This window comes from Neoarius graeffei, chromosome 3, assembly GCF_027579695.1.
Source record: "Neoarius graeffei isolate fNeoGra1 chromosome 3, fNeoGra1.pri, whole genome shotgun sequence".
NCBI lineage: Eukaryota > Metazoa > Chordata > Actinopteri > Siluriformes > Ariidae > Neoarius > Neoarius graeffei.
The window spans coordinates 66,880,098-66,903,729 of record NC_083571.1 but is presented as its reverse complement, the minus strand read 5'-3'; the positions used below and the strand labels follow the sequence as shown (position 1 = coordinate 66,903,729).

The 23,632-nt window shown below is 41.3% G+C and overlaps 1 protein-coding gene across 1 annotated transcript in view; it reads right to left on the bottom strand.

Moving 5' to 3' along the window:
• fbxo41 (F-box protein 41) overlaps positions 1 to 23,632 on the bottom strand; it is a 48,439-nt gene that overhangs the window by 961 nt on the left and 23,846 nt on the right. Inside the window, exons 3-11 of the mRNA XM_060915966.1 lie at positions 23,462 to 23,532; positions 13,958 to 14,304; positions 8,932 to 9,167; positions 8,693 to 8,808; positions 8,338 to 8,490; positions 8,140 to 8,235; positions 7,361 to 7,479; positions 3,211 to 3,369; positions 1,893 to 2,008 (exon numbers count right to left, since the gene is read on the bottom strand). Coding sequence (XP_060771949.1) covers positions 1,893 to 2,008; positions 3,211 to 3,369; positions 7,361 to 7,479; positions 8,140 to 8,235; positions 8,338 to 8,490; positions 8,693 to 8,808; positions 8,932 to 9,167; positions 13,958 to 14,304; positions 23,462 to 23,532 — 1,413 coding nt within the window. The remainder of the gene's footprint in view (positions 1 to 1,892; positions 2,009 to 3,210; positions 3,370 to 7,360; positions 7,480 to 8,139; positions 8,236 to 8,337; positions 8,491 to 8,692; positions 8,809 to 8,931; positions 9,168 to 13,957; positions 14,305 to 23,461; positions 23,533 to 23,632) is intronic.

The following is a 23,632-nucleotide window of genomic DNA, read 5'->3' as shown; positions in this document are numbered from 1 at the left end:
ACTATCTTTTTCCTACCTACAAATCACACGTTTATTTTTAATCTGTTTCTTCTACGGTAACACGTTATTATTGCTATAGTAACAGCTTATTTGCTTATTCACAAGGAATTAAGGCTCTATATTAATGGATTAAAAAATGTGGAATGACATTACTGATATGGTGAAGGAGATGTTATGGATTTAACATTTATAGAAAGAGTCTCCAGTGTAAAGCTGTAACTTTTTCAGATATCTTCAGGACAGAGTTGTTTACGCTTCTTTGCAGTTTCTCGGTCACATGACAAGGGTGGCGAGGGAAAGTACGTTTATAGCTGCTATAACATAAGTGAGAACAGGATGTTCTGCAACAATAAGTGCAACTATAAATGGATTAAAAGTTCATTTTTGTACTTTTTTCCATCCATCAATGATGCAGCCTGTATTTCTGTAACTAAGACAGATGGCCTAAACTGTGCACGATAGTGCGATCTTCAAGATGAGTCACTGTCACATTTACACTTGACTCACGAGTCAGCAGCAGCATCAGGACTCCCTGAAGTGATTCATCATTAATGAATCACTGATTCACAGAGTTGGAGACAGGAAAGCCCGTGGCCTCTGACTCAACAACAGCTTCGGCTGGTTAATTTTATCCCGGCGGTGGGAGGATTACACAGATGGGAGATCTGCCTCGAGCATCTTCATGCCTGCTGTTCACTCCGAGGCGGCCGATTAAAAACCTCTTTCATTTTCTGGTGCAGAGTCTCTGCTCTCAGGCATCAGAGGAGCAGAGCTTTGTGGCAAACTGGCATTTCTGCAGGAGCAGAACCTCGTAGGGACCCGCAAGATAATGATTCATTCAATACCTCCATCATTATAGTGTATACATGTATATACAGGGGGCTGCAAAAGTAGGTATACAGTAATGAAAAACAAAACGTTTGCACAAAAAATGTTAGTCTTAAATGAAACCGAGCACCACTATTATAATATTGGTAATACTGGAATAATCCTTACTGTATACCTACTTTTGGAACCCCCTGAATAAATACAAAGATTAGTTTTAATTTGAAATAAAACAGCCGAGAGAAGAGATCGCCTACGCTGAGAATAATCTGCTCTGGTTCTCTCCATCGTTTTTCTTCAAATAACCAAGAGGGTTTTTTTTTTAAATGCTGCTTCAGCTTTCACTATGATTTGTATGTGATTTAACAAACCTACACTGTATGTTTCCAAAAATTCCATGAATGGATATAATTTGGATCAACTGCAATAAGAAAGTCTTAAACGTTAGGTTTTATAACAACAACAACAACAACAATAATAATAATAATAATAATAATTCAGATTTTTTTCTGATATGCAAATATATCATGACCAATTGTCTCATCCACATATTTAATTGAAATATAATTAATTAATTAATTAATAAAAAAAACATGCAGATTAATCACCATGATTATAGTTATAATAAATTCATTATTATTATAACATATAATAATCATTAGTGTGTCGAAAAATATAAACATATAATGATTATAATCAGAAACAGATAATCAACTAATTAAGAAATAAACACGGTCCATAAAAAAAGTCCATAAAAAGTAATTTATGCCTTAAAAAACTGCTTGTATTATTATTTTTTAAATTAAATATACTACTTACTCTGGTTTGGAGCATTTAGCTGTTTATTTATTTATTTATTTATTTATTTAATGTATTAATTAATTCTATTATTATTATTAAATGGAGCTCAAAATATGATATATTTATATATTTTTTCGCAAATAGCATTTTATAGCATGTCTATTTTTTTCTTCCCCGTTCTCCATCTGAAACATCTGAACCCAATCCCCAGAGACTGAACTGTGTGAGAGTTAAAGCCCAGGGTGTGTGTGCGGATTTCTCTGCACCTGCAGTTTGTTCACCATCTCATCAAAGAGCTTTCTGGCCTCGGGGCTGTTGGGGTCTTCAAAGTAATCTTCAATGCCGATCTGTACAACAATGGACTTCAGGTTACGGCACACGCCTCGGAGAGAAACAGAGAAGAAAGAGAGAAAGAGAGGGGGGGGAGGGGTGAGTGTCTCAGCAGGAAATGAGGGTGGGGTTTACTGTATTTACTGCAGACATAAACTTTTAAAAGCATGTATTTGTTTTATATGGATGCTTTGATATTTAATGCTCTTTTGCAAACAGACTTCCGAATCTCGACTTCTTAAGTATCTGACTGTTAAATTCTTTTAATTTAATTTTTAATTCCGTAATGATTTGGTATCGTGTCATGCTGAGTGAACAGTAGCCACACAGAAATTTTCTCATATATATAGTGTTTGTGTGTGTGAGTCCACCAGGTGTGTGTAAATAAAAAATCAGGTGACCTTGAATGTGGATGTGAAGTGTGTGTGTGTGTGTGTGTGTGTGTGTGTGTGTGTGTGTGTGTGTGTGTGTGATGGGATGTGTAGTTCTGGTTGGCCATGTTTGTATGCAGAGATGGATTCTGGGACTCTACTGTGATGCTATTCTCAGCACTGACACGAAAACATCTCACTACATAGGGGGTTATAGGCCCTACTTGGTGCACTACATGCTCAGGAGAACTAACAAAAAAATTAATAAAAATAATTAATGACGAACATGATTTTCATATTCTACATTTAATTCATAATTTGTGACATAATTTAAAATATATATTTATTTATCCATAAATTACATGCATTTGTTCTAAAACCCATTCTATAAGTCTGATGTATTTTATTTAAAAAAAAAAAGAAAAACTCACTTTTTTAATTCACTTGAGATCACATATAAAAGTAAAACATAAGATCATAAATATTTAAATGTAGATTTTTTTTTGCCTTTTTACATGCAAATATTAGAAATCATCCACAATATGGAAATGTGTTCATTTTCATGACAGGAGAAAATTATAATCATATTTTCCGAAGCAGCAGTGGGGGTGATAATGTCACCCGTCGTAATAAAAAAGAATCATATCAATCAATCAATTTCCTCATCAATCGAAATCAAATTGTGAGTTTCTTAGAATTTTGCAACTCGAGTATTTACTTAATGTTCAGCTGAAAAATCTAAATTTGTGCATTTTATATCTGAATGTACTGTATATATTTTTAGTGTGTGCATGTGTGTGTGTGTGTGTGTGTGTGTGTGTGTGTGTGTGTGTGTGTGTGTGTGTGTGTGTAAAAAGTGGCATACAGCACGGTGTGGACTCACTGTTGAAGTGAAGGAGAGCTTTGGGTGTGACGGGAGTCGAGGTGAGAACCAACATCTCCAAACCCTTCAGACCTTCACGACACACTTCAGCAGCCACTTCCTGATTAATCTCACTGACGTGGTCCAGTTCCAGTACCTGCAGCCTCATACAGTTCCTCGCTGTAACACACACACACACACACACAATACCCAGCATTCGTTAGCATTAAAGGTAGAGTCTGTGATCTAAAGCTCCACTCACCAGCCACTTTATTAGGAACACCCAAACAGCCACTGGCTGTTTGATGCAGTTCTCTAATCAGCCAATCCCTTGACAGCAGCGCGATGCATCAAATCATGCAGATACAAATCAAGAGCTTCAGTTAATGTTCACTTCAAACATCAAAATAGGAAAAATTGGGATCTCAAAGTGTGACTTTCTTTCACTGTGGTATGGGTGTTGGTTTGAGCCAGATGGACTGGTTTGAGTATTTCAGAAACTGCTGATCTCCTGGGGTTTTCACACACAACAGTCTCTAGAGTTTACACAGAATGGTGCAGAGGAAAAAAACAACAACAACAACAACAACAAAACACTGAGTGACTGACAGTTCTGTGGGTGGAAACAAACGCCTCGTTGATAAGAGAGCTCAGAGGAAAATGGCCAGATTGGTTCGAGCTTTTTTTGCCACGAAGGATATTGAAAGTCAAAAGTCCTTCCATGTGCCACATGGTGCAGCGCCGATCTCCGTTGCTGTAGCCCTTGACCTCTTGCCTATGACATAGCTAGGGTTACGGTGGGGGGGCGGGTCCTCTGGTGACCGCAAGAGTTTGACTCCCCACAGTTTGACTCCCCACTTACATCTTTATTGCAGCGTGTCTGGCCAGACAGCAGGAGGTACCATTTTAATGATGGTCTTTGGTATGACCCGACCGCGAGTAGAACTCACGATCTCCCGATCGAGAAGCGGACACACTAACCACTAGGCCACTCGCGGTTGGCTGTAGTAGGATATAGTAACTCATATAATCACTCTTTACAACCATGCTGCTCCTCTGGAAAATTATTATTAGGTTATAGAAAACACCTAATTAATTCATTAGATTACTTTAGCTATTTGTGGAAGCAAAAAAAAAAAAAGCTCACCTGACGCAATTCAATACAATTATTACAAAATACGAAAATATTCAAATCCAGCTTCAAATGGGAATGAAAGTGAACCAGTACATGTGTATTAATTAAGCTGGTACTTCATACTGGGGCGGCACAGTGGTGTAGTGGGTAGCGCTGTCGCCTCACAGCAAGAAGGTCCAGGTTCGAGCCCCGTGGCTGGTGAGGGCCTTTCTGTGCAGAGTTTGCATGTTCTCCCCGTGTCCGCGTGGGTTTCCTCCGGGTGCTCCGGTTTCCCCCACAGTCCAAAGACATGCAGGTTAGGTTAACTGGTGACTCTAAATTGACCGTAGGTGTGAATGTGAGTATGAATGGTTGTGTGTCTATGTGTCGGCCCTGTGATGACCTGGCGACTTGTCCAGGGTGTACCCCGCCTTTCGCCCATAGTCAGCTGGGATAGGCTCCAGCTTGCCTGCGACCCTGTAGAACAGGATAAAGCGGCTACAGATAATGAGATGAGATGAGATTTCATACTGCTCATTCTGAATGTACTATTTTACGCCATGGATGGAATAATCCCTCTGTCACCGAGTAAAAAAAAACATGAGCAGCTGCACAGTGAAGTCTTTCAGACGTCAAATATAAAAGCTCTGATCTGAAAAGGCCAAAGTCGTTATTTCTAAACCATGGAAATGCACTAAAGCAGGAAATGTTCCTTTAGTCTCTGCACTGATTTCCACTCGAGTCGCTCAGCATACGTATCCTGGTTTCTTTATTCAAACATTATTATTGTAAAGAGTAATGTCCTGTGCGGCATCGTCTGATGCGTTCATTATTTCCATTATATCTTCTTGATATTTTATGCTTCACCTTGAAGACCTTTGATTTAGAAGATGGTCTTGTGAATATAGTCAAAGCTGCCAGATGTGTTTTTCAAGTTTAATAAAAGCATGATGAGTGATGGCTGATTTTTTTATATATTAATTCAGTATGAAATGATCCACCCAACTCATGATTTAGTTCATTACGCTTTACGATTCGATTTTCCCACAATATTTTTGAAAAAAAAATTAATTAAAAAATATTTATCACCTAAACTGCAACCTGTATTTTCCTATTCTTTTGTTAAATTAAAAAAAAAACAAAAAACATTTTGTTTCATTTTCTTAATAACCAACAATTATTATTATTATTATTATTATTATTATTATTATTATTATTTGTACATTTTGGAGCAAAATGTAAAAGGCCTTTTCTTTATAAACTTTTATGAACATTTGTACTTCCTCAATTTGCTTCTCTTTTGTTTATCTTTCAGCAGTCTGTAAAAATAGAGCGCTGATTTCTTATTAAATCTATTTGTACACAATCACACAACGGCTCTGACATTTTACGTCTGTTTTTTTTGTGTGTGTGTTTGTGTGTTTTCATGGCATTAGTGCTGTGTTACTTCCACCTACAGCGAACTCACATGCATTCCCTTTATGCACATTATTGCACCCTCTGCTGTCTAAACAATGCAATTACAGTTCGGAAAAACTAAGAGATTACACAGCCTGATCAATTACCATTCTTTTTCTTTTTTTATTTCATCAATTCAAATTTATCATATATTATTACAGGCCAAATATTAATAAAATATCCTATTTCCTGCTTGACATGAAAGTAATTCTTTGTCAGCATGCTGTATTTTTTCACTTCTCATGCCAAAAACCACATTGCCTGCACCTAGTTCCTTGATATCATGCTTGTATTAAAAGCTTTTTGGCCCTGAAATAAGCTCCGCCCCCTTCTCCAAGACTAACTGACCAGCTTCAGTCGTTTCCGACTATGCCAAGTGAAGACCGTCATTCATCTGTGGCTGAGAGGTGGGAGAGTCATCTCTTGAGTCTGTCCAAGTTATTCTGGTGGTCATGTCTGATCCCTTAATGGAGGCTGTCATGAGCAGTACTGGTCCAGCTGGTGGGTTCCATCTTGAAGTCCTTCAGATCATGCTTCAGCACATCCTTATAGCGAAGACGTGGGTGCCCTATAGGACGGGTACCCTCCTCCAGTACACTGTGTAGTACACCATGAGGGATCCTAGTCTTCGGCATGCTCTCAACATGACTTGCCCACCGGAGACGAGTATATTTGAGCCTGGATGACAGTGGTCAGGAATTGGTAATGTTAAACAAGGTTTCGTTGGTCATTTTATCCTTCTATGTCACTCCAATAATTGATCTGAGGGATCTGGTATGGAATGCACCGAGTTTATCCTCCTGCCGGCGATAGGTTGGCCGACATTCAGATCCATACATCAGAATGCTGAGTAGACAAGCCTCATAAACTCAGATTTTTGGTCCTGATGGAGAGGTGTTTATTTGTTCATACACATTCTGTCAGCTTGCCAAGAGCAGTGGCTGCTTTGCCAAAACGTGTGGAGAGTTTCAGGTCAAGCGATAGGTTGGATGTCATGGTCGACCCCAGGTAGGTGAACTTATCAACCTTATCAAGGGTTGTCTCATTGATAGTGAAATCTTGTTTATCAGAGGAGTGGGATAGCACCACAGTCTTTTTCAGACTAATTGTAAGGCCATAATCTTCGCAGGCATTGGCAAATCTATTCCGGAGCTCTTGTAGCTGACTTTCGGAGGAAGCACAGAAGTCAGCATCATCTGCATACAGAAACTCACAGAGACAAGTTTCTCAACTTTGGTTCTTGCTTTAAAACGGGACACGCTGAAGAAGTTTCCTTCATCATGTGTGAGTAGAGTAACACCTACATCATCTTGTAGATCCTGATATGCTGATTTGAAGACAAAAGAGAAATATATACTGCAAAGTGTAGGAGGCAGCACACAGCCTTGTTTCACACCTCTACTGATCGGAAATGGGTCGGAGGTGTCACCATCGTATTGGATCTTACCCACCATTCCTGAGTGGAACGACTTGATCAGTGACAGCAAAGTTGGAGAGCATCCTGCCTTTTGTCCGAGATATATGCCAACATTCAAAACATTACTAGTGCATAGTCTATCTTCAAATACTTTGTCAGCTTCTGAAGTTCCTGTTACTCACCCAACGAGGCCAATCCCTGTATACCACATCCAGCTCCACCCACTCCTAAAGCTCGTAGGTGTGGCCAGCATCGGCCAATTGTCTGTAAGCATCGGTTACTGAATCGGGCTGGTTGTTGACTATGAAACATAAAATAAAAAAAATAAAAAAATGGAAATCAATAGCAGTTCAGGTCAATTTCAAGTTTGACCTGATTATTGTAACTGCTTTAGTTTACAGTGCAATATAAACATGACAGCATTATAAAAGTACAGTAATATACACACAATAACCACAATTAAATTATTGTGAAAACCTACATATTGCACCTTTTTGCCTTTATTGAGCTCTATTGTAGATAACGTAGCTGTCAGCTAGATAGCTAAAACAGGGATTATAAATCTCATGCCATTAGTCGCTTTGTGTCAAAATTTTCTGGCTAACAAACTGTTACAAAAAAAACTTTCAGCTATCTGCAATTACCCATTTTAAGGCAGCAATATAATTAAATTGGGAAATGCCCCCTAGTGGCCTGGAGGACTTCTGATATGAGCAATGTGAAAGACACCACTACATTTTTTAAGTTATAAGTTTTAGTTAATGCTGTTATGTTGGGGTGTAATATTAATAAATTTCATAAAATTCTACTACTAATACTAATATAATGAAATAAAAATAAAATGGCAGTGTGTTTTATTTTCAGGGATTTCCCATCCTCCTGAAATCTCCCACACAATGTAAATGTGATAATAGTTTCTGTCCTGTATAATGCTGATTAAACTACTGAGATTATGTCCTACCAGGGATGTAATGGTGCCACCTGGAGGGAGATGATGTCCCTGCAACCTGCTCCCAAAGCCCAGATCACTTCCTGACCCACTGGATCCGTAGCACTCCTGAAAAAATTCACATCATTTTGTCATTCAGAAAAAAAAAACCATGGTTCTGAGTTCGGTGCTTGAGAATGAGCACAAGGCAGCACCGCCTGGTGGACTGACCGGTACGTTACAGCCTGTAGAGCTCGGCAGTAGCAGCTGGCCAGCCACAAAGAGCGATCGGTCAGCAGGTTGGGACAATGAGACACCTTCAGAATGAGCAGGTTTCCTCCTGTTGCTTTCAGCAAGGCCTCCAGACCTTCCTCCAGACATCCACTAATACACACACACACGTAAAATCATCCATATGCAGACTGACAAAAGGAGAAATACGTTATACTCTGAATTACATGTGCAAATTTGATAACAGCTGGTTCATGGAGAACTGTGCTTTTCACATGAGCAGGTATTAAATTCATGGAAGCCTCTTTCTACCCTTTAAGACAGCAGAGTATTCCATAGAGTACTGTATAAGTACCGTGTGCTCTTCAGATACTCCTCCTTGGTCTCCTTCTTTCCTCTCTGCCTTGGTTTGAGGTTTTGCAGGATCAGAGAGTGGGTCTGCGTACACCACTGAGAAAGTGTGCACAAGAACTGGACAGGCACACATACATAAAAAAATTATTTCAGCACAACTGAATTGAACCCAAATCATCAAATACATGCAAGCCTGTGTGATGAGAACATGTTCAGAAACTAAGAAAAAAAAAACAGAACCTTGGAAGAGATGCGAGCATTCTCCAGCAGCACTCTTGTCCAGACGGCGGGGTGGCGTGCCACAAACCTCCAGTCGCGACACACCTCGGCCGTCCTCAGCAGGGTTTTAGTGTCCAGGTAGGTGAAGATGCAGAAAAGCGCAGCTCGCATCTTGAGCACCTCAGGGCTGATCACCTCACTGGTCTTGGACGGGCTCTTCTCGTGACGGCAGGGTTTGTAGCAACCCTCGGAACGGCCTGAAAAGAAAAAGAGACGGGGAATGAAAATGGCGCAATCGTTGAAATGATCATGATTCAACAGTGATGCAGTTGAATATGCCAAATTTTTGGAAATGGAAAAATTGGTTGCAAATTTGCTGAAGAATTAGCATGTTCTACCATATTCACCTACAAGGAGAAGCACGTTGGGTTTTTTATCTCATGAGGTGTGGGGAAAATTTTGGGGGTGGGGAGTTGAGGTCTATGGATGGGGCAAGGGGATGGGGTGGCTGTTAATCATAGTCTACAATCTACTTCATACCAGACTATACCAATGGAATCTAAGCATTTTGTTCTTATAGTCCACATGGTGGTGCCAGAGCACCACAAACAAAATGCAAACATCGTTCTTGTCTCTGCTGCGTCCTACATAGCTGTTATGTCAGCAAGCGCATGTGATTGAAGAACAATTCGATATCACACAGTCAGTTACCGAGCCACCAGCTGGGATATTCTGAACCTTCTGGGCTGTGGAAGGCTTACTCCAACAGTGAAGACCTTTATATCTTCACAAAAGGATCACAAGAAACCCTGACTGTGAGCTCTGCCCAGTTAAGTTGTAAACAAGCTCATTATTTTCTTTGAAGCTGATTTTTTTTTTCTTCAAAATACACCACTTTGAACATTTCTCATGTATTTCAGCACCTAATTGGGTGAAAAATGTCTTGAGCCTTGTGAAGCCCTCATTAGGGCCGCATGATATGGACATTGAATGCATTACAGATTTGCTTGCACTGTGATCAAATTATAATTTGACCCAAATTAATTGCCTTTTTAAACTACTCCAATTCCACAATTTATCAAGGAAATGTGAAACAGCGAAAATTGGATCAGAATATAAGGAACATGTAGTTGTCCTCCCACACACCAAGCAGCACTAAACTTTATTTTAGGCAGAAGAAACCTCCAGTTCGAGAGGAGAAGCATCAAATTGAGTGGAGTAAAGGAAGCCTTGGCTTGACCTTGTGTTGGTCAAAGGCGGAAGCCCAAAGTTTGTGAGAAGAAGCCCTAGATCTGAGTTAAAGAAACTTTGAGTTGGTCAAAGGAAATCTCATGTTGGGCAAAAGAAGCTCTAGGTTAGACAGGAGAAGCCAAATGTTTGGGTAGATGAAGGTTTGGTTTGGTAAAAGGAAGCACAGTGTTGGATAGAAAAAGCTCCAGATTTGGTAGAACAAGCCTTGGACTGGTTGGAGGAATCCTCTGGCTGTGTGGAAGCAGCAACAGGATGGACAGAAGAAACCCTAGATTAGGGAGAACATGCCCCAGACTGACCGAAAGAAGCACTGGCTTGGGCAGAAGAAGACAGGCTTGGACAAATTGAGTGGAAGATGCTTGGGCTGATCAGAGGAAGCCCCAAGTAAGGCAGAAGAACCCCATGCCTTGAACTGGATAGAAACCTCAGTTTGGGTGAAAGAAGCTTTTGGCTGGTCAGAAGAATCTTCAGACTGGGTAATAGAAGGCTTGTATTGGACAGAATCCCCAGACTGGGTGGAAGAAGCCTTGAGTAGTACAGAAAAAGCCTCAGACTTGGTAGGAAGAAGCCATGTGCTTGAAAGAAACCTTTGGGTGGGCCAGAGGAACACTGGATTGGACAGATGAAGCACCAGGTTGGGTGTTTGATTGGAGAGAAACATCACATTGGATGAAGAAGCATTGCTTGGACAGAAGAAGGCAGAGATTGGGTTGAGGAAGCCTTGGGTTGGGCAAAATAGTATTTATGATGTCAGCGGGACCTCCATGGCCATCACACAAACAAAGTGCATGCTTCAGATCATCAGTTGGACATAATACATAAAATGGTGGGGTTTTTTTTTCAGGCATCTGCAATATCATTATTGAGGAGCTACCTTGTGTCTCGTTTTTCAAATATGCTGGATACAGATTTCCCCCTCACTTTCTCTCATCTCACACACACACACACACACACACACACACACACACACACACACACACACACACAGCTATGATGTATTGCCACTGAGGAAAACAAAACCAGTGAAACCAGGGAGTCGCAGATGCTGCTGGAAAACATTCAATCACTGCCTACTGAATTGAAAATGAGGTGGGAGTAATCTCTTGACTTGCTCATCCATACTGATACTGAAAAGCTGAGAACGAGTGCAGCATGTAGGCAAGAGAGAGCGCACAGGTTTTTCATACCATTTTTCCAAAGATGAGTGAGAGGGAAAAGACAGACGGAGAGGAACTGCTGGGTGCCTGTCAGGTTGGCTTCTTTCTTTATTTTTTGGGGTTTGTTAGTCACACTATAGCAATGTAGCGCTTACAGATCAGTGTGTGTTTGCCAAATACTGTCATCTGGTACAACTCAGCCAAACAGAATAACATGGCAGGAAGTAAAGGAGCAGTTCAACCTGAAATGAAATTTGCATTTAATTAAGGTGTCACCCATAAATGTTTATTAGCCAAGACGTATTCAGTGTCCAGAGTTTTTGGCTGTGAGGCGAATGTATGTGCTTTCTAATAGTGAGAGGTAAAGCCGTGTCAAGTAACTACATGTTTTCAGAGATCTTTAGGATATAGTTTATATTTGATAGTTCCTTAATAACATGACAAGCTACATTTTTTAATTATTATTAACTTCAAAGGAGAAAAAAAGACAGGATAGTAATGAGGGAACAATTGTTAATAGCTGCTAAGTGATAACAGGAAGTAAGAAACCAAACAAGTTTTCGCTGATCAGCTACAGTGGTGCTTGAAAGTTTGTGAACCTTTTAGAATTTTCTATATTTCTGCATAAATATGACCTAAAACATCATCAGATTTTCACACAAGTCCTAAAAGTAGATAAAGAGAACCCAGTTAAATAAATGAGACAAAAATATTATACCTGGTCATTTATTTATTGAGGAAAATGATCCAATGTTACATATCTGTGAGTGGCAAAAGTATGTGAACCTCTAGGATTAGCAGTTAATTTGAAGGTGAAATTAGAGTCAGGTGTTTTCAATCAATGGGATGACAATCAGGTGTGAGTGGGCACCCTGTTTTATTTAAAGAACAGGGATCTATCACAGTCTGATCTTCACAACACATGTTTGTGGAAGTGTATCATGGCATGAACAAAGGAGATTTCTGAGGACCTCAGAAAAAGCGTTGTTGATGCTCATCAGGCTGGAAAAGGTTACAAAACCATCTCTAAAGAGTTTGGACTTCACCAATCCAGAGTCAGACAGATTGTGTACAAATGTTGGAAATTCAAGACCATTGTTACCCTCCCCAGGAGTGGTCGACCAACAAAGATCACTCCAAGAGCAAGGCATGTAATAGTCGTCGCGGTCACAAAGGACCTCAGGGTAACTTCTAAGCAACTGAAGGCTTCCCTCACATTGGCTAATGTTAATGTTCATGAGTCCACCATCAGAAGAACACTGAACAACAATGGTGCGCATTGCAGGGTTGCAAGGAGAAAGCCACTGCTCTCCTAAAAGAACATTGCTGCTCATCTGCAGTTTGCTAAAGATCACTTGGACAAGCCAGAAGGCTATTTGAAAAATGTTTTGTGGACGGATGAGACTAAAATAGAAATTTTGGGTTTAAATGAGAAGCATTATGTTTGGAGAAAGTAAAACACTGCATTCCAGCATAAGAACCTTATCCCATGTGTGAAACATGGTGGTGGTAGTATCATGGTTTGGGCCGGTTTTGCTGCATCTGGGCCAGGACGGCTGCCATCATTGATGGAACAATGAATTCTGAATTATACCAGTGAATTCTAAAGGAAAATGTCAGGACATCTGTCCATGAACTGAATCTCAAGAGAAGGTGGGTCATGCAGCAAGACAACGACCCTAAGCACACAAGTCGTTCTACCAAAGAATGGTTAAAGAAGAATAAAGTGAATGTTTTGGAATGGCCAAGTCAAAGTCCTGACCTTAATCCAATCGAAATGTTGTGGAAGTACCTGAAGTGAGCAGTTCATGTGAGGAAACTCACCAATATCCCAGAGTTGAAGCTGTTCTGTACGGAGGAATGGGCTAAAATTCCTCCAAGCCTGTGTGCAGGACTGATCAACAGTTACCGCAAACGTTTAGTTGCAGTTATTGCTGCACAAGGGGGTCACACCAGATACTGAAAGCAAAGGTTCACATACTTTTGCCACTCACAGATATGTAATATGGATCATTTTCCTCAATAACTAAAGGACCAAGTATAATATTTTTGTCTCATTTGTTTAACTGGGTTCTCTTTATCTACTTTTAGGACTCGTGTGAAAATCTGATGATATTTTAAGTCATATTTATGCAGAAATATAGAAAATTCTAAAGGGTTCACAAACTTTCAAGCACCACTGTACATTTGGAGTGGAAATTGAAAGATTTGCAAATGTAAATGTAATAATTATATTCTGTGTATGCTCAGATTAGAGCCATAATTAATTAAAAAATACAATCAAATAAAAAAGCATCCTTTTAACAATAATTCATCCATTCAGACATCTAATTTAAAAAAAAAAAAAAAAAATTAGATGTCTGATAAAAAAGAAAAAAAAAAAACTAACTATATATAATATAAGACATAATGAACGTAATCGAAAGATAATTCATCCATGTCGCTCTGGTTGATCTGGAGTCAGCGAGTGGGTTGCTGTGTTTATTACTCATCTCTGGGACTCGAGTTCTAGCTGTTCTTTGGCCTGCTGACATTAATGGACTCACACTGACCTACTTTCCCGACTCACATACACTGCTGAGACGCACAGAATGACCATCTGCTATCCCCCAGTGTTTCCTGTACTGAACGGTTGTTACCTGTCCCCAGCCGGTAGCCGCTGCGGTGAGGGCAGTGCTGCTGACAATCCGCCCTCCTCTCCTGCTCCCACATTTCTGCCTCAGACTCGGTGGTGCGTGAGGCCACATCAGAGACGTCCCCTTCCTCGCCTTCTGTGCTGTTCCGGTATGGCCGCCGCTGCCAGTTCTGGATGGCTTGTTTGCGGAGGCCCCAGTTGCGGCGCTCGTAAGGTGAAGGTTCTCCCGGACGGCACTGCCCGTGGTAGTACTGAGCCTCCAAACTGCCCTCCAGGCCCTGCAACTCCACACTGTCACTGTCGTAACCTGCCACTGAGGCCTGGGACACCGACTTTGACCGACCAGATGCCCTAAAAACCGACAATGTGCGAGATTTAAAATAAACCCTTGTTTTTTTTTTAATCCATTCTTGGATAAGGCAAGGCATGTATATGATGCCCTTTGGCTCTCAAGCTTGGTTAATCATCATGGTACAATCAGTAGTAATACTATTTCTATATTCCTTTCTTTAAAACAAACAAAAAAAAAACCCACGTTTAATAATGAAAATGTTTAAAGGAGACATCAGGAAAAGCTGAATTTGTCAGTGCTTGTGCACAGACAGTTGTAATCAGAAGTTTACATACAGTGACATGAACGTCATCTTGGATATGAATGTCATGGTAATATTTGGGCTTTCAGTAATTTCTCTGAACTGTTCTTTTTCTGTGGCAGAATGTACAGTGTACATCTTTAATACAAAAAAAAAACACTAGAATTTGGTGCACAAGTTTTAATTTTCTTTGGGTTTTCTGAAATCAACACAGGGTCCCCGGGGCCTCCTTCACGCTGGAGGGACTATGTCTCTCGGCTGGCCTGGGAACGCCTCGGTGTTCTTCCCGAGGAGCTGGCCAAGGTGTCTGGGGAAAGGGAAGTTTGGGCTTCCATGCTTAGACTGCTGCCTCCGCGACCCGGTCCCGGATAAAGCGGAAGAAGACGAGACGAGACAAAACACAGGGTCAAAATTATACATACAGGGTCAAAAATTTACATACGCTCACTTAGATTATTAATTCAGAGGTGCTGAAACTTCCAAAATGTCTCTCATCTTGTCAAGGCCGAGGTCTCTTAACTTCCTGTTATGGCCCTTTTCCACTACCCTTTTTCAGCTCACTTCAGCTCGCTTCAGCTCACTTCAGCCCGACATGGCTCGCGTTTCGACTACCAAAAAACAGCACAACTCAGCTCGCTTCAGCCCTGCTTAGCCCCTAAAACTTGCACCGTTTTGGAGTGGGGCTGAAGCGAGCCAAACCGAGCCGAGTGAGGCTGGGGGCGTGAGCAGACACTCCCCTGTGCACTGATTGGTGAGGAGGAGTGTCCTCACACGCCCACATACGCCCCGCGAGCACGCTGGGATCTGTAAACACCGTAAACCCGGAAGAAGAAGAATTACGAATTACGAGAATTTCTGAAGCCTTATGCGCCTCGCCTCATCTATACGCTCTTGCCAGTATCTGTTGGCGTTGTCGGTGACAACAAGCCACAGCACCAAGACCAGCAACACTAACGACTCCATGTCCTCCATGTTTATTGTTTACTCTCCGGGTTGTGAGACTACCGCTTAAAAGCTCACTGATGTCACTGTTTGCGCTGCTTAACGACATCACGTGACGTCCACCCACTTTCGCTAACTCCACCCAGTGTGTCCACCCACTTCCAGCCAGCATGGTTCAGCGCGGTTGTAGTCGAAATGCAACTCCAATAGCCTCACTCAGCTCGACTCAGCACGGCACGGCTCAGCCCGACTCAGCCGCGTTTGTAGTGGAAAAGCGGCATTAGTGATCATGACCGACTACAGCTGGTAGCTTTTCTGTGCCTTCATAAAAAGGTTTTGTTTACAGCACTCATTGGATTGACCAACACACAGTAAAATGGGAAAGTCCAAGGAGCTCAGTGCAGATCTGAGAAAGAGGATTGCAGATATACACAACTCCGGAATGTCTCTTGGAGCCATTTCTAAACAACTGCAAATTCCAAGATCAGTTCAAACAATTGTATCCAAGTTACTGTGAGGTGTAGTCACTTTGCCAAGCCACTTTGCTTTAAGAAAACCCAAACTGTCACCCTCAGCTGAAAGGAAATTAGTTTGGATGGTCAGGAACAACCTGGGAACCACCATGGCACAGTCCTGCCATGAACTGGAAGCTGATGGATCACTGTCTACAGTTCAGATCACCATGGACTACACACACATGAGCATCTGGAGACCTGAGAACCGTAGCAAAACAATTCTGTGTCATGGTGGGAAGTTCGATTCATTTTCATGAACTGATTCTTTCGAACAGTTCAAGCCCATTGTTGTTCATCCTGCATCATGATATCAAAGTTTTTGACTGGAAGCAGCTAAATTAGAAAAAAAAAAAGACTTGGTTCTACTGGCAAACTGGTCCAAATGACTCACTAAAAAGAGTTGATAAAAAAGAATGACTCGTTCTCAAACTGCACACCAGTAATTCCCTGGATGCGGCTGACTGTGTTCTTGTTGAAAGATGTTAGCCAATCAGAGAGAAGCTATTTGCATATTTAATTTTTAAAGACACAGCCGTAAAATCAGCCTGTCTTATCCGAGAGGGTTTTCATACCATGCTAAAATGGCATGAGGTTTACAAAAGGTTCGAAAAGCATCTCAGGGAATAATAATAATAATAATAATAATAATGACATGACACTTGTTTATTATTATGTTCAAGGCTTCATTTCAAAATGCTTCACATTGATCTTGAACATTTTTTTTTTTATTTCTGAGTGCATTAAGATTTTTAAGATCAGAAGAACGTAACTGTTTTTTTGTTTTCTTTCAGCCGGCCAGACAGATGGACCGTCTCTTGGCTGATGTTTGCACTTCCATCCAGGACCATTTAAAGACATATTGACCCAGCTCTCAGATAAGTGTGGAAACTTAAAGGATAGTCGAGGATTATGGGAAAAGAATGTTCTTTCCCCCGGAGTTACAGCAGAATTTCCACTGGGCATTCCAGCCAGACACGTAGTCACCGCTCAGACATTACTATCCACAGCCATGCTCTCGGATTTAAAGGGACTGGCACATGAGGAAGAAAAGAAACACAGTATAGTGATGTATGTCCACTTTACAAGTGATCCTCTGGGTGCCATGGCAACACGCTCGTGCAAATGATTCTCTCTTGCACTGAGCTACTGTTAGATTTATGCACTTATCCCAGTGTTTGGATTTGGAGAGGGCTGCATGACTGGCCACTGCACGACTATAAAAACACTCACCATGAACAAAAGCTCCACAGTCCCTGAGGTTGCCAGTCACATGATAAATCCCTTTCAGGAAACTCCCTGAAAGGTCGTTAGCTGTTACAGTGCTATTAAATATCTTTTCTATATTAAAGCCATATTATCGACAAGTCAGTGATTGATAATAAAGGGTATTAGTGAGTTAATAGGTACTTGGATAGACGATTATATCTCAGTACAAATGACCGAGTTGTCGCGTGAGGCATCAATCAGAAATGCAATTTTATTTCTTCTCAATTTCAACATTTGCACTAAACCAAACAACTGCTCACTTTTTACAGCCCAAAAACTTCCTGTCAAACGTCTTGAAACTTTTTTGTTTTACTCAGTATGGTATGATTCAGGAATTTGTGGCCTCTTATGTGGCTCTGACCTTTTTTTTTTGGCTACGTGACTGGTTCAGTGAATAAGGCCTTACAGTGGAGATAATGTTGCTTTTATCTACACATTTGCATGAACATGATGGCTCCAGTGTCTTGCAAAAGTATTCATCCCCCTTGGTGTTTGTCCTGTTTGGCCGCATTACAAGCTGGAATTAAAATGGATTTTTTGGGGGTTAACAACATTTGATTTACACAACATGCACAACATGTTAAAGGTGAAAAGACAGAAATCTGGAGTGTGCATAAGTGTTCACCCCCTTTCATATGAAACCCCTACATAAGAGATGGTCCAACCAATTCACGTCATACGGCACATAATTAGTTGATTAAGATCCACCTGTGTGCAATCAAAGTGTCACATGATCTGTCACATGATGTCTGTATAAATCAACCTGTTCTGGAAGGACCCTGACTCTGCAACACTGCTAAGCAAGTAATATGCAAACCAAGGAGCCTCCAAACAGGTCAGAGACAAAGTTGTGGAGAAGTATAGATCAGGGTTGGGTTATAAAAAATATCCCAAACTTTGAATATCCCAGGGAGCACCATTAAATCCATTATAGCAAAATGGAAAGAATATGGCACCACTACAAACCTGACAAGAGAAGGCCGCCCACCAAAACTCACAGACCGGGCAAGAAGGGCATTAATCAGAGATGCAACAAAGACACCAAAGATAACACTGAAGGAGCTGCAAAGATCCACAGCAGAGATGGGAGTATCTGTCTATCGGACCACTTTAAGCTGTACACTCCACAGAGTGGGGTTTTATGGAAGAGTGGCCAGAAAAAAGCCACTGCTCAAGAAAACACATTTGGAGTTTGCCCAACAGCATGTGGCAGACTCTCCAAACACATGGAAGAAGATTCTTTGGTCAAATTAGACTAATATATAGATTTAGACACTGCCTAAAAGCAGAGCTCCCATCTGTTTCTGGGTTGTAGAATTTTCTTATCCTAGCCAGCCTCTTTTGTTTTATGTTATTTCTTTACTGGCTAACACTGGCCACTAGGCGGTGTGTAGGACTGGTAATTACTAACACTGGCCACTAGGCGGTGTGTAGGACTGGTAATTACTAATACTAGTCACTAGGCGGTGTAGGACTGGCAATTACATAACACTGGTATGCTGGTAGGCACGCACAGGACCAAAACCATAAGAAAACAACTCAACGGGTTTCTTTATGTATCCACATGCTATGCCTTTGGGGCTCCGCTCTCCACTAAAATTGATCTTTTTGGCCATAATGGGAAATGCCACGTGTGGTGCAAACCCAACACCCTGAGAACACCATTCCTACAGTGAAGCATGGTGGTGGCAGCATCATGCTGTGGGGATATTTTTCATCTGCAGGGACAGGAAAGCTGGTCAGGACTGAAGGAAAGATGGATGGCACAAAATACAGGGCAACTCTGGAGGTAAACCTGTTTGAGTCAGCCAGAGGTTTGAGACTGGGACAAAGGTTCACAGTCCAGCAGGACAATGATCCTAAACCTATTACTAAAGCTCCACTGGAGTGGTTTAAAGGGAAACATTTAAATGTCTTGGAATGGCCTAGTCCAAGTCCAGACCTCAATCCAATTGAGAATCTGCGGCATAACTTGAAGATTGCTGTCCACCAACGCAACCCATCTAACTTGAAGGAGTTGGAGCAGTTTTGCCTTGAGGAATGGGCAAAAATCCCAGTGGCTAAATGTGCTAAGCTAATACAGACATACCTAAGAGACTTGCAACTGTAATTCCAGCAAAAGGTGGCTCTACAAAGTATTGTTTTTTTTTTTTTGGGGGGGGGGTATATCTATGCACACTCCAAATTTCTGTTTTTTCGTCTTAATTATTGTTTGTGTCACAATAAAACAATAATTTTTCACCTTTAAAGTGGTAGGCATGCTGTGGAAATCAAATGGTGCTAACCCCAAAAAATCAATTTTAATTCCAGCTTGTAATGCAACAAAACAGGACAAACACCAAGGGGGATGAATACTTTTGCAAGACACTGTACCTTGCATATCCTGTGTCTGTTTATTGCCTCGGTTGTAGAGGTCCTCAAAAATTAACACTACGCATCCACAGAACGCATGAATGCGTGAATACTGTTCACGCATGAACACTGGGGCAGTGTACAAGCAGGATCACCAAATATTAACCTCATCAAGTGTCATGTTTATTGCTGACATCATGCAAATTTGGGGCGGCACGGTGGTGTAGTGGTTAGCACTGTTGCCTCACAGCAAGAAAGTTCTGCATTCAAGCCCAGTGGCCGACGTGGGCCTTTCTGTGTGGAGTTTGCATGTTCTCCCCGTGTCTGTGTGGGTTTCCTCCGGGTGCTCCGGTTTCCCCCACAGTCCAAAGACATGCAGGTTAGGCTAATTGGTGGCTCTAAATTGACCGTAGGTGTGAATGTGAGTGTGAATGGTTGTTTGTCTCTATGTGTCAGCCCTGTGATGATCTGGTGACTTGTCCAGGGTGTACCCCGCCTCTCACCCACAGTCAGCTGGGATAAGCTCCAGCTTGCCTTCAACCCTGCACAGGATAAGCAGTGACAGATAATGGATGGATGCAAATTTGGAAGTTTTGAGTTCTCTGGTGTGCCCTCTAGTGGAATCCTCCAGTAACACACATCGTCCATCAGAAAGTACGTGAACGATTATGTTCACGACGCAGCCGGGTGTCAACATGAAGATGTGGTAACAAAGCAACAATATCTCAGAGGTCATGGGTTCAAATCCCAGCACCACCAAAGCTGCCAGGCTAGGGTCTATGAGCAAGATGTTTAAAACTGAACTGCATATCTCATATTTCTGGATAAAATGTGTAAATATCAACAGAAAGCAGGCTGGGGTCTCTGAATGCAAAGAGCTTTGGATAATATGGATTCAGTCTGGCTTCTAATTATAACACCAAACCACTTCTTGTTTAAATTATAATATACAGATTTAGACACTGCCTAAAAGCGGAGCTCCTATCTGTTTCTGGGTTGTAGAATTTTCTTATCCTAGCCAGCCTCTTTTGTTTTATGTTATTTCTTTACCGGCTAACACTTGCCACGAGGCAATGTGTATGACTGGTAATTACTAGCACTGGCCACTAGGCGGTGTGTAGGACTGGTAATTACTAACACTGGCCACTAGGCGGTGTGTATGACCGGGAATTACTAACACTGGCCACTAGGCGGTGTGTAGGACCGGTAATTACTAACACTGAACACTAGGCGGTGTGTATGACTGGTAATTACTAACACTGGCCACTAGGCAGTGTGTATGACTGGTAATTACTAACACTGGCCACTAGGCGGTGTGTAGGACCGGTAATTACTAACACTGGCCACTAGGCGGTGTGTAGGACCGGTAATTACTAACACTGGCCACTAGGTAGTGTGTAGGACCGGTAATTACTAACACTGGCCACTAGGCGGTGTGTAGGACCGGTAATTACTAACACTGGCCACTAGGCGGTGTGTAGGACCGGTAATTACTAACACTGACCACTAGGCGGTGTGTATGACTGGTAATTACTAACACTGGCCACTAGGCGGGGTGTAGGACCGGTAATTACTAACACTGGCCACTAGGCGGTGTGTAGGACCGGTAATTACTAACACTGGCCACTAGGCGGTGTGTATGACTGGTAATTACTAACACTGGCCACTAGGCGGTGTGTAGGACCGGTAATTACTAACACTGGCCATTATGCGGTGTGTAGGACCGGTAATTACTAACACTGGCCATTATGCGGTGTGTAGGACCGGTAATTACTAACACTGGCCACTAGGCGGTGTGTAGGACCGGGAATTACTAACACTGGCCACTAGGCGGTGTGTAGGACCGGTAATTACTAACACTGGCCACTAGGCGGTGTGTAGGACCGGTAATTACTAACACTGGGATGGTGGCACGCACAGGATCGAAACCATCAGAAAACTCGATGGGTCTCTTTATGTATCCACACTCTTTGCCTGTAGGGCTCTGCTATTAAAAACATATCCAGATTTTAAAAAAAATGACTTAATATTGCAGGAGTATGATTTATTTTCTCCTAAATATCATATTGTAAAGTTAACTGATTGCCAAGTGTAGATATACCATGAGCAAAAAACCCCAAACACCTAAATTAAAAAACCCTAATGTGTTTAAAAACATATCTAGAATGTGAATAAAAAATGGCTGTCTTAAATCTACAGCATAATACAGATTATTACAATAATAGAAAATAACATCAAGAACAAATCAGAGCAATATCCTTTCCATGGACTTGATTACGATGTTTGTTTGTTTGTTTGTTTGTTTGTTTTCATTCATTCATCTCATTATCTGTAGCCGCTTTATCCTGTTCTACAGGGTCGCAGGCAAGCTGGAGCCTATCCCAGCTGACTACGGGTGAAAGGCGGGGTACACCCTGGACAAGTTGCCAGGTCATCACAGGGCTGACACATAGACACAGACAACCATTCACACTCACATTCACGCCTACGGTCAATTTAGAGTCACTAGTTAACCTAACCTGCATGTCTTTGGACTGTGGGGGAACCGGAGCACCCGGAGGAAACCCACGCGGACACGGGGAGAACATGCAAACTCCACACAGAAAGGCCCTCGCTGGCCACGGGGCTCGAACCCGGACCTTCTTGCTGTGAGGCGACAGCGCTAACCACTACACCACCGTGCCGCCCGTTTGTTTGTTTATTTTAGAATTTTGTAAAAAAAAATATATATATATATATTCCTGAGATGTGCAATGAAAACAGGAAAAATAATCTTGAGAGGAAAAAAATCAGGACTACAGAAAATTACAGAAAGATTTAAATCTTATACACTCGCTGGCAACTTTATTAGGAACACCCATACACGTGCTGTTTGATGCAGTTCTCTAATCAGCCAATCCCTTGACAGCACAATGCATCAAATCATGCAGATACAAATCGAGAGCTTCAGTTAATGTTCACTTCAAACAGAACAGGAAAAATTGGGATCTCAAAGTGTGACTTTCTCTGTGGTATGGGTGTTGGTTTGAGCCAGACGGACTGGTTTGAGTATTTCAGAAACTGCTGATCTCCTGGGGTTTTCACACACAACAGTCTCTAGAGATTACACAGAATGGTGCGAAAAACAAAAAAACACTGAGTGAGTGACAGTTCTGTGGGTGGAAACAAACACCTTGTTGATAAAAGAGGTCAGAGGAAAATGGCCAGATTGGTTTGAGCTGCCAGGAAGGATATAATCACTCTTTACAACCGTGGTGAGCAGAAAAGCATCTCAGCATGCAACAGCAGAAGAACACATTGGGTTCCATTTTTGCAGCCAAGAACAGGAATCTTAGAATCAACTAGAAGTTCCTATTAAAGTGGCCGGTGAGTGTATTTTCCCAAAAACAGCCATAAATTGATTCTCCATAAATGTGAATAAGGTGCATGAATTGGTTAAATAAAACTCTCGCAAGTGACGAACTGTAAACTGACTGAGAGCTACATCAGTATGATGTTAATAAAACAAATTAAAAAAATACAAATTAATAATTTTATAATTAACTCTGGGCAGGGTGTGTCAGTGAATTTTTCAGATTTGGTGGTTAAAAAAATAAATAAAAGGCAAATCGCTATGGTGGATTTTTAAAAACTGCAAATAATAAATGCACAGTGTGTAATAAACGCATGCATTTTAGCTTTAATTTAAATAAAAGGTCCAAGTTTTCATGGGACTTCATTAACATGTCTTATAAATGGCATGGAACATATATATATATATATATATATATATATATATATATATATATATATATATATATATATATAGTACACATACTCATTCACTATCGTATGACTCACCCGGTGCTGGGAGATGAGCGTCGATCTGAGACCTGGTACACACCCCTCGAGCCAGAGAGACTGGAGTTCCTCTGTGTCAGAAGAGAGCGACACAGAAAATTCCACAGTTTGCAAATAGTTAATAAATAATAAATAACAAATTCCTCTCAGCTACAATAGACCAAAACAAAA